Raw genomic sequence first — 12888 nt, forward strand, 5'->3', positions numbered from 1 at the left:
TAACCAGATCAAATGGGAATTTTATACAACAGACTAGGATTTATATATAATATGTATTTATTTTTAAATATAATGTACATAGAAAAAAATCTAGTTTTATTTTTTTATAGTTTGCCAACCGTATGTTTCTTAGATAAGTTTACGTAGGGTAACTCTCCAAGACTATATTAATTTAATAATCCCTTCTAAAAGAAACTGAATAGGTAATGGCAAGCCATAAAAACAAAAAAGATGAATAGTTTTCTTACTCCGAATTAGACCATCAAGAAATGCTGTCATGAAAGCAGCTGGCTTAATGATTATCCGGCAAGGTCTGGAATAAATGCAGCTACAGGGCTTCTGGTGTACCTGGTATATACTCCAAAGGTGTAGGGTATATACTCACTGATGAATATTGTAGTTATTTACTTGGTGTATACTGGTATATTTGTGATATTATACAGGGTATTTACTATGCGGTCGTCAGGGTTGGTTGGTGAGTATACCGTCTCGGCGTTGTATACTGTCGTGTTTTTGATAACATTTGTTGGCTTCTGTGGATTCTTTGACTGGTGATTTTCTGATCTTTCTTTAATGTCGAATTTAATAATAAATTGTTAAAATTTATTAGAGTACCTAATATTAGCAAAGTCAACAATATTCAGTATACAAATTTCAATATTCAATATTCAACAACAAATTCAATATACGTTGTATTTACCCTTTGGGTATACATATGGTGTAAGAAGTTGGGTATTTACCCAAATTTCAATATACCGAGTGTTTGCCCATCACTGACAATAGCCAATATTTCTATCAAATGTACGGGAGCACGGTGCGATTTAGGTGAATACCCTAATTTTAAAAGGGGATTCCTCGACGACCGCATAGTAAATACCCGGTATAATACCACGAATATACCTGGTATATATCTACAATATCCTTCACTAAGTATATATCCTACAGCTTCTAATGTCAGCTAGTGGTATTTATCCAAATAAAGTAGGTAAAGATACTTCTACGCAGTTGAGTAAAATCTGTGTATAAACCTTGTGTATACACTGATGGCAAAGGAATATTAGCAATAGGAGGTTTTCAATGCGATAAAAAAAGATGGTAAGGCTGCAAAATACACTGCAGTGCAACAGAGACGGATAAAGTGTCTTTTCCCTACCATTGTATAGGGGAAGTGATCATAGAAGTGATACGACGATAGAGCCCCTGCGAGAGGGGGCGCCGGTCGGGTCTTTAACACGCTTGTGTGGGGGCTACCGCCTACTAATAGAACAGAATCGAAAAAATAGAAACAGGACGGACAGTGTTGCCATCCAATTAAATCGAAATTATGTTGGCTTGTCAAAATCCTAAATCTTCTAATCCCATTATCTTGCCTACTTAATGAAATATTAAATAAAGTACGAAACAATTTTAAGAATGTTTTCTCTAGGCACATAACTTCTTTCTAAAACGAAAAGTAACATGCAAAACTTTGAAATCATTTCTAAAATAGCAAGTGCAATTCTATGAAATGGCAATACTGTACGATCTTCCTAGCAGTCGCCCCGACACAGTCGGTCGGCGGCGGCGCTTGACAAAGCCGCGGCTGTGACAAAGGAATTAGGCCGAAAAAAACTTTATAAGGAGTAGCCGAACAGGGTTGCCGGGTTGGTTAGATTATAATTCCATACGAGAACAAAATTCTCGGTAGATCTTCAACAAAAATTAAAAGTACAGAAACGAAATAAAATATAATATTTAAGTCCAAAATTAGCATTCCTATGTGTCGTAATAATAGATCACTCAAATAAAATACAAATATAATAAATATAACAAGAATTAGAAATAGCTAGGTATATTATTTGATATTAAAAAAAATATTGAATTAAATAATATTAATATATTAATAAAAACATATAAAACTATAACAAGTAGGGATAGCAGTCACAAATTAGTGTAGCAGTCACTTTTTACCTTTGTACAAATTTTGATCAGTGATATCTAAAATTAATTTCATTTCAATGGGAAAGCTGTAGCAACTCTCAACTCTTTTTTCATATTATATATTTTTTGACGGGAAAATCACTAAAATATTTGTCCGAATTTAGGTTGTTTCTTAACTTAAATTTTGTTTTTTGTTTACATTTTTTGGGGGAAAATATGGGTTTAACTTTAGTAGATGAATGAAATAAAATCTTTTCAAAAGATATCAACTTCTTCGGGCATGTCGCCAATACCGCGCCTAATAAGGAGTAATAAGGATTTTTAGGAATATCTCTGTAACTCTGCAACTAGACAGACCTGTATGTGTGTTATTACTAAATAAAATTTAATGAAACAATAATAAAGTCAGATTATACAGATTCCAACGCGGCAGTCGCTTAATTTTTAGTCAAATAAGTCAGCTTTTTAAAAGTGCTTCTATTGTAAAAACTAAAGACGCAGTTGAATATATCGTTGGATTTTTCTTTAAATCGGTAGATCGGTAGCTTACAGACGAAACCGGTAGACCTGGCAACTCTGTGATGAACTGACGGGAGTCGGAATAGCGAGGTGCGGAGGCGCGGGAAGGGAAATAAAATAATGGCGATAAATAAAGGGCAGGGAGATGGGTATCATGAGTGGATGGGAGGTGGCGGAATTTCCAAAATTTGTTATCTTATTGGAGTTTGTCTAAGTAGACAGTCGTAGTGGAAGTGGAAACGGGGAAGTTGTTGTCCATCTCTGTTTAAGCATAGACTTTTTATAGGCGTTTCATTCCAATGCATGTAATTCCTATGCCTAGAGATCCATTGGCGGGCCTGTATACACTTGGTATATACCCAATTCTTGCCCACCCCTATCAATAGGTAGATATACAAGGTATATACCCAAATTTTCTTTAACTATGCGTTGGGTATTTACCTACCGCCCATCACTACGTATAGAATGTTCTTCACCTACTTTATTTGAATAGACACCACTAGCTGATATTTAGTAATACAGTAATAAATCTCAATCGTTCAAGAGATCAGAATAAAATGCGTTTTATGAACGAACAAATCGTTAACCACTGTAACCTTCGGGTACACGATAGTAAAATTATCGTGTTGCAAATGATCATCAATAACAAATAATCAGTTATTAAGCAACTTAAATCAAAACTACTTCTTTGTTTAACCGCTGCTTCTCTTAAAGATATATCATCGAATAATTTCCTTTTAGTAAATAAGGAAATTGATATTTTCAGTTTTAAGGGAAAGTCTTGCAAGACAAAGCGCGGAAAAGCATGCATTTTTGTACCGCGTGAAATGCAACGCTCTGTATGTGACCGTAACACAATTTACTGCTTACAAGGTTTCGGTTTTATTAAAATTTATCGAAATAATTTGATCTGTTATACTGTTTTAATTCATAGTGATTAGTTTTAGACTTAATGCAGTGATATGAAAATTCCTCCGAGTTTTTTCACTTATTTTTCAGCGATATCAGGTAATATATTTGAGTTTTTATAATGATTTTTCATTTATATATGTATTAAAATTATAAAAATTGAACATAGTTAAATTTTCTTTCTTAAACCGAAATATTATTTGTTATAATAGATTATAATAGACAGTGTTTCAAACATTCTTGGCATAAATTGATGTTTTGAAATTGATAAAGAACATCTAATAAAAATAAGACTAGATTAATAATTTAATAAGTCTATTAAGTAGTGCTGATTTAGATTTTGTTAACGTTATTTTTGAAAAATAGTTTATTTTTGATTGTTTGGTTTAGAAACATTTTATTGAATTAGTTCAAAATTAGCTATAGTTTGTTCAACGATATAGTGTCTGTTATTTAAACTCACAGGTATTTTCTGTCATTTTTTTCGATGTCATCTGTCAAAGTCTTCTCTAGTTTGACGGACAGAGTATACCTAGTAAGTGTACTATCAGTTTTTAGAAATAAATATTTTTCTATATCTACCAGTAGATTTGAATAAAATAATGGGATAAAATATTTGTAAATTTCTGGCCCTGTAGGTATATTTCTAAAATAAGCACTAGTATTAAGTATTTGTTTTCTTTTTGTATAAAGCATTATTTCTTAGCAACACTATTATAATTTAAATTTATTAAAATAAGTGAGATAGTATTTTTATTCTTCCTTTACAAGGTGTTTAAAAATAATAAAATGTTCTCGTTTTCCAAATTGTACAGGGTGGGTCAAATTCGACGCTTTTAAATGGAAACACCCTTTTCTATAGAAGATAGACGAAAACTAATATCGGTGTCTGGAGCTTAATTTTCATCAAAAACATGATGGTGAAAACCGCACATCAATATCTGTTACCGTTTCGGAGTTACGAGGTGTTTTTCAAAAATGTGCATTTTTAACAAATCGCTGTAACTTTTTTGCTATGGAAAATTTTTTATTTCTATACAAACATTTCCAAAGTACCTTTTTACGTAGAATTTAATGGTTTAAGTATAATTTTTTTAAAATTAATAATTTAAGAGTTGTCAACAGAAAAATTGATTTTTTATTTGGGACACCCTCTATATTTTTGATTAAATGAAAAGAATTTGAAATTACCTTTCCAAAAATATAGCATACTTGATATTTTGTCATAATCCCCTTCGAAATACAGAATTTTTAAAAGTTCGCCACTTTTAACTAGTAGGCTTTGGACCCCTTACTTAATGAAACTTGAAAACATATTTTTCCAGCAAGACGACGCACCGCCTCTGAACGGTAAAGTTATCAGCAAATTTTTGTAGCCAATTTCAAGAATAATTGGATAGCTAACCAAGATCCGAGCCGTTGGCCGCCGAGGCCGCCTGACTTAGTGCCCATGGATCTAATCCTATGGATATATTTGCGAAAGAATAAAGGTTCCTTATTCTTCCGTATAATCTAGACAAGAATTAAAAATACTTAGCAGTTATGAGAGGGTATCTTTACCCCCCCCCCCCTGAGTTAATGAATTTCGCGAGAAATGTTCAAAAACTGCCCCGTCTGTCCATAACAGAAGACGGTCGATATGTTGAACACCTGTAGCAAAATCTTAGCCTTGGTTTGCTATTTATTTTTTATTGTTATTAGATATAATTTAAATGTGTTGCTGTTGGTTAAATATATTTTAAATTGTTATAAAATTCTGCATCTCTCATAGCAAATTTTTCGTTTTAATTGATGCTCACAGCTAGAATTTTTTTGCATTCCAGTTGGTCCCGTTCAAAGCCTACTTATTTAAAGCCGGTGAATTTTTATATACTCTATATCTCGAAGAGGCATCGAGCAAAATATCAAGTGTGTTATATTTTTGGTATTAAATTAAAAGGTAATTTTAAATTATTTTCAATAAATTACAAATATACAGGGTGTCCCATATAAAAAAATCAAATTTTCTGTTGATAATTCTTAAATTATTAATTTTAGAAAAATTATACTTAAACCATTAAATTCTACGTAAAAAGGTGCTTTGGAAAAGTTTTCATAAAAATACAAAATTTTCCATAGCAAAAAAGTTACAGCGATTTGTTAAAAATGCATATTTTTGAAAAACACCCCGTAACTCCGAAACGGTAACAGATATCGATATGCGGTTTTCACCATCATGTTTTTGACAAAAATTGAGCTCAGACACCGATATTAGTTTTTGTCTATCTCCTATAGAAAATGGTGTTTACATTTAAAAGCGTCGAATTTGACCCACCCTGTACTCAGGAATTTAAAAATACAGGAATATAAAACTTGCTTTTTTATTCAAGTAAATAATAATTTTTGTCACTTTTGAAGAAAGTTTTATTTTTATATGGTTCTTTTACTCTCTTACTTGGTTTGTAACTTTTCTATATTATTTATGGCCTTTATTCCACTATGTGACTTTACTGTAATAACATTATTCACTCACTAATATATAAAGTGTTTTATATTAATTACTTTCCAGTTAATTTTCTAAGCTATGGTGGAGGTTTGGGATATGGCTGGTCATCACCAGCGCTGCCTAAACTTAGTGGAGAGGTTGATCCAGATCAGAATCAACTATCCAGACCAGCAACTCTGGCAGAACAGTCATGGATAGCTTCTCTATTAAGGTAAAGTGGTAAATACTCAGAGAAATTAGTTAACCCTAAAGGAGCTCTAAAATAGTTCTTGATACAAGCAACACATTTCTGTTTGTTTCTTACATTTTTGTCTCACTTTAAAATATGTCAGTGGAACAAAAATGTGTAATTTAAAAACTTTTTCTAGAATATTTTTTATTAAGTTGCAAGATATTATTGATTTTTTTACTATTTCTTTTGGTCCAACACAACAGGTGAGAGTTTAAAAAAAATGTAGAGACGCTCATCAATGTATATTATAATTAAATCTTGAAATTTGTGATATACTTTGGCTAACTACAGTACATTTTGTTTACTTTTACTTAAGTGTATGGGTAGATTAGGTATTTCAGAGATATTTAAAAAATTCTATTGGAAAATCCATTCAATACAAGCAAGTGTTCATGTTCTTCTGCAAACTTATGACCATTTACTCTTTGTTTACTTATTTCACTGAAAGTCATTACGTTTAATAATCTATATTTATATTTTGTTACATTTTTTCAGTTTGGGTGCGATGTGCAGTCCATTCTTGTGCGAATATGTGTCAGGAAAATTGGGAAGAAAAATAAGTCTGTTACTATTTTCTTTGCCGATGATTGGTGGATACGTCATATTGATATTCGCAGACGAAGTTGTTCATTTCTATATCGGGAGATTTCTAATAGGGGTAAGACATTTTATAAACCTACTTATGCAGAGTTAAAATTAATGAATGTAAATATATTTCTCATATCATTGTTTTTAAAAAATACTACTTTTTATAAATTGTTTACAAGTAAAAAAAAAGGTATTATTAAATGTGTAAATGATAGGACAAAAACAATATGCCCAAACCATAATTTATTAAACCAAGATAAATCCCACAAATAAGAAGGATAGAAAAACATAAAGACATACGAACATTTGTCAAACACACAAAATACACTTCGACGCACACTAGCCAAAGAATACTGAATAACAAACAAAAAATACGATATATAAAATACCATGTGATTGTGAAAAATGTTATATTCGTGACAGTGATCTTTAAATTTTCGAATTAAAGGACATAAAGATTATTAAAAAAAGATTTGTCAGCATTCATGGAACACAGAAGACAGTATAGATTTTGAAGGTGCAAAAATTATAACGATAGAACCGATAAGCTTTAAACGAAAAAGAGGCTTTTTAATTGAATTTAATATAAATAAATGTACTGCTCAGGAATCTGTAGAAATTAGTAATGTATAGCTATGGATTTGTTCATCTTTTTTAAATTATTTTTTTCTACCTAGAACACGATATAAAAAAATAATATCAAAACATAAGTAAAAATTAAAAACAATAAAAAAGCATTTTCAGAAAGTTTTTTGGTTTTGCCTCATTAGGTACCTACTTGTGGTCAGGTAATTAGAAAGTCTAAATCAAAGATTCTATACGAAAACCACACATAAAAAATTGAAATAAAGTTCTGAAATTATACCCTGTATGATATTTTCATACGTATTTTACATCGTTCCTTCCTAGAAAATTCGTAGATAGAATCAAAGAGTATATTTTTAAGAAATATTTGAAATGTTGTGACAGTATAAATGTTAGAGGCAATTCTGCAAAAAAAATATTTTTATACAGCTTTAATATTAGAGTATTAATTTTAAATTGTTAACTATTTTATTCTTTTCTTTTTCTAGATAACCGAAGGCTCTATTTTCTCAACAATCCCCGTATATTCCGCCGAAATATCCGAGAACCATAACAGAGGCACAATCGGAGCCATCATGTTTCTATTCGTCTCTTTAGGCCACTTCACGTCCAGCGTAGTAGGACCTAACGTGTCCCTACAATTATTCAGCATAATTTCTTTAGTACCCTGTATAATATTCTTCGTTAGTTTCGGCCTGTTTTCCCCAGAAACTCCGTATTATTACGTCATTCGTAACAAATTTCCGGAAGCGGAGAAAAGCTTGAAGCAATTACGTAAGAAGGAAGACGTCAGTGAGGAAATGTCGGAGATAATCAAATGCGTCACCGAGATGAAAAGCAACAAGAATATTTCGGTTTTGAAGGAGATTTTCACTGATAAATCTTCTTTAAAAGCATTTGTTCTGTCGTTGTTACTCATGTTGTTTCAACAATTTACTGGTCTTATTTATATTATCGATTACAATCAGAAAATTTTTGATTCAGCTGAAACACCGTTATCAGGAGATAAAGGGGTTGTGATAGTAATGGCAGTCCAGGTAGCTGCAATTTTATTTTCAACCAATGTTATTGACAAGATCAACAGAAAAACATTGTTGCTTTTATCTCTAACGAGTATATTCTTCTTGCACACTACTTTAGGATCTTTTTTTTACTTAAAGCAAGAAAATTTCAACGTTCAGTACGCTTCTTGGATACCCATAGCATGCTTGATGCTATTTATCACCGCATACCAGTTAGGTATATGCCCAATATCGTATATATTTCCTGCAGAGATATTAAAACCAAATGTAAAGTCGTTTGGTATAATGTTGGTGTGTTGTATAGGACTGTTGGCTGAATTTTTGATAGCCACTTTCTTACCTGTTTTGGAAGAACACGTAGGATTCTACGTGCCTTTCTGGATATTTGCTGTTATAAGTTTGATAGCTATAGTTTTTGTATATTTCTTTATTCCCGAAACTAGAAGTAAGAGCTTTTTAGAAATTCAGGAATCTTTAGAACATAAGATTAAATAAATTTATAGTTTTTAAATGGCGTATTATTTGGTAAATTTCTGAAGCCTCTGAAAAATTGACAGGAAAGTAATGAAATGAAATGGAAGACAATAAATATGATGTAACTATATGGTTAGATCACATTTTTAAGCCCACAGCTTATTCAGTACCAGCAGGTTATTTTCGCTTCTTTTTGACTACCTGAATTTTACCTGCTGTATGTACCTGCTACCTGTTACCAAAACTGGTTGCTATAGCACCAGTTTTGGTAGTTTCTTTGATACATAGTAGTAGTATATTTTCTAGTAGTTGTTACATAACATTAGAGTCCCATACAAATGTAACAAGACAAGATAGTTATGAACAGACTATAATTAAGCCATGAAAATATACATATAACTAAACAACTAAATTGATATAACAATAATTAATTATAAAAATAATTTAAATATTAATAAACCTATATTTATATATAAAATAAAATATGTTACCCGTGAGTTAAATATACAGGGTTGTTCATCACATACGACACGAAGTATTGTAGCTAAACGACTAGATTTTTACAAATTGTAAGTTTTGGATTCGTTGAAGGACTATTAGAGCTACAATTTAAAAATATTTGTAGAAAATACAGAGTGTCCCAAATAAATAAAAAATATCAAAGTTGTATTTTTTTAAATGGAACACCCTATATATTATTACATTTTTAGTTTCTACGCTTAAAATAAAGGTAAATTTGATTAAGGTTTATTACACTTAAACCTTACTGTTTTTGAAATATTTTCAATTTTGTGAAATTGCAGTATAAATTTTAAGGCTTCATTTCTCCGAGGGTATCAAAGTTTTTATTACTAAATATATATTGAAGTTTATTTATTGATCAGTTATTGTGTTGCAATAATAAAAACTTTACTACCTTATACAGAGTGTCTAAAAATTAATTTTAAATAATCATTAGCTTTAAACGGCAATAATTTGTTTAATTTAAATGGAACACCCTGTATATTTTATGAGAATCAGATGCACAATTTAATTGTCTATCAAATTGTATTATATCATTTTTTACCTATCTCTTCAAGTTTCCGTAGAAAATGCATTTTCTTGTAATTTAGAACTCATTTATCAATATACCCATGGAATACTGACATTTTAGATTATTTTTAAAGATGTACCAAATTTTTAAAGAGTACAGAGACTAATATTGCCGATATAGTTCGTTTATTTCATTAAAAAAAACTGTTTAAATATTTGTTAAAAAGGACCAATTAATATGATTCCAGTATTCAAACTACATTAATTGACTGTTTGCGTTGATTAATAATAATTGCTCCAAATACTAAAAAGCTGAAATATGTATGTGTATTAGACAGTGTGGTAAAAAGTAACACCTTAAAAATGATATTTAATTTTTCGACAAATGCCTATTTATAACAACAGAGACGTTCATTTTCATAACTTATTATTATACTGATTTCTGATTCAAATCCACATTTATTTAGAATAATTTATTAACGAACACAATTAAGTATGTAGTTAATTAGTATTTGGGCGGAAATACTGGTGATATATTTAATTAATGGTATACTCTTTTATAAAGATTTAAATAGTTTTCTTTTGCATACAAATGGGCTAGTAATATTATCGTTTTACTAAAAACGATAATATTACTTGCCTGTACATTTTGTACATTTGTTGTTTTAAAAACAATCTAAAATGTCAATATTCCATGGGTATATTGATAAATGAGGTCTAAATTATAAGAAAATGCATTTTCTACGAAAACTTGAAGGAATAGGTAAGAAGTGGTATAATACAATTTGATAGACAATTAAATTGTGCATCTGATTCTCATAAAATATAGAGGGTGTTCTATTTAATGTAAATAAGTTATTGTCGTTTAAAACTAGTAATTATTTAAAATAAAATTTTAGACACTCTGTATAAGGTAGTATAATTTTTATTATTGCAACAAAATAACTGATCGATAAATAAACTTCAGTAAATATTTAGTATTAAAAACTTTGATATCCTCGGAGAAATGAAGCCTTAAAATATATACTGCAATTTCGCAAAATTGAAAATATTTAAAAAACGGTAAGGGTTAAGTGTAATAAACGTTAATCAAATTTACCTTTATTTTAATCGTAGAAACTAAAAATGCAATAATATACAGGGTGTTCCATTAAAAAAAATACAACTTTGATATTTTTTATTTATTTGGGACACTCTGTATCTTGTAAAAATATTTTTAAATTGTAGCTCTAATAGTCCCTCAACAAACCCAAAACTTACAATTTGTAAAAATCTAATCGTTTAGCTACAATACTCCGTGACGTATGTGGTGAACAAACCTGAATAGATAACACGCTATTCATTAAATAAATGAATGCAATTTTTATAATAAAAAGCCTAGAAAAAGTTTAAACTAGACTTTATTATAATTTGTTGTATTGTGTTAAATTAGTCTGCTGGATGTAAATAGTACAATTTTAGAACAATTTAAAGCTTAATGAAACTATTGTTAGTTCAAGGATACATGATAAATGTATTGTATTTTTATATAGAAGTATATAAATTTAGTATGGTATTCTATGTACTATAATAATTGTTAGTACCTTATTTTTTGAATATCCATATCTGCCATAGTTATAAGTAGATTTTGATGACTTAATGTTTACAATAAATAAACGTATTTAGGTACGTTTTTTGCTTGTTTCTTATTTTAAAATTTGCGTGTTATTATGAATTTTTACTATTTTACTATTAAGTTTCATATCTATCTTAATAGAAGATTATTTTCTTTTATCTATGGTTATAACTCAAGAAATGATACAAGCTTTGAATAAGAAGACTAAGGAAGGAGCATATCAAAAATCTTAGGTACACCGCGATGGGCCTCAAATATGGCCGACTTAAATTCCGGTTTATCAGTGTCGTTCTAATTTTATTTAAAAATTGTAAAACTATGATGTAGGGTAGACGTGGGGTAGACTCAATAATTTGTTGTTTTATTTTACGTTGTGAATAAATGTTGGTAGTTATTAAAATTGTTATAAAAATATATAATTCTAATAAAAATAAATAAGTTATAATAAGTATTTATTACCACAAACATCCGATACGCTACTGAAGCAGGTAAGTCAAATTAACGTATCTAAATTCTTTGACATCTAATCTCTGACAAGTAATAAATAAAAGCTAAAATGCAAGAAAAATATATAATTTAGTTAATTTAAGTGAATTTCATAAATGATCGGTTTACTACACGTATGTATATTATATAGTCACTTACTAGCGAAAAGTTGTTCCCATTATTTCACTCAATTTTTGCCGAGATCTACCGCACGCTACACAACCAACTATTTTAGAGTCTTTTTCGATAAATCGCGATAGTGTCACTGTTAATTTAAGTTCTGTCACAATTTCCATCTAGATTTACTACCTTTATACAACTATCAGTAGTAGAATAAATAATAAATAACATAAAATAAGCTCCGTAAAGACTGACAAATCCACAAAATTTCAAATCAAATTCAAATGTGTCAAATGAATCGTCAAACAGAACTGTCAAGGATCCCCACCCTAGAGTGCTTTTTTGGCGCTTTTTCCGCCCACCATGCATGAATACATGGATAGCATTATGCTCCTTCCTTAGTCTTCTTATTCAAAGGATACAAGTAATAATATACAACATAATATTTATTTTTTCCACAGCAACTGTTAAAATTGCCTTATATCTATCAAAAATAATATAGATAAACAGCGAGGACATGTTAAAAACTTTATTTCATCTCCCACGTTTTTTAATTGCTTCCTTTTTTGAAAATGTTTGTATTCCTTTTCATAAGTTATTCGGGATCTAAATGGAAGTAGTTTGGATATGGCGGTTGTTGCCTGAGCCTGAATATCTGTTGGTAATTTACTTATTTCGTTTTGAGCCATTTCTGGTTCCAATTCAATCAGTAATCGACACGAAGGAGAATTAAAAGATATTGACTCAAAACTGACAACTAAAGAGACAGACCAAAGCCACCAAATGACAATATTAAATGTGTCATAATGACATTGTCGTAGATTAAAATAAATTACAACCTTCTAAATATATAGTACCGTATGATCGAATAGAAACGGCGTCAGCGATGGCCATGAAATTA

The 12888-nt window shown here is 30.0% G+C and overlaps 1 protein-coding gene across 1 annotated transcript; it reads left to right on the forward strand.

Moving 5' to 3' along the window:
• The first annotated feature begins 3109 nt into the window (after positions 1-3109).
• On the forward strand, positions 3110-9069 carry LOC115881168 (facilitated trehalose transporter Tret1-like). The gene is made up of 4 exons (XM_030898550.1): positions 3110-3447; positions 5897-6044; positions 6561-6723; positions 7727-9069. The coding sequence occupies exons 1-4, from the start codon at positions 3402-3404 to the stop codon at positions 8753-8755; spliced, it is 1386 nt and encodes a 461-aa protein (XP_030754410.1). The 5' UTR covers positions 3110-3401; the 3' UTR covers positions 8756-9069.
• The last annotated feature ends 3819 nt before the right edge of the window (positions 9070-12888 follow it).

This window comes from Sitophilus oryzae, unplaced genomic scaffold (assembly GCF_002938485.1).
Source record: "Sitophilus oryzae breed Bouriz unplaced genomic scaffold, Soryzae_2.0 scaffold_169_pilon_pilon, whole genome shotgun sequence".
NCBI classification, from domain to species: domain Eukaryota; kingdom Metazoa; phylum Arthropoda; class Insecta; order Coleoptera; family Curculionidae; genus Sitophilus; species Sitophilus oryzae.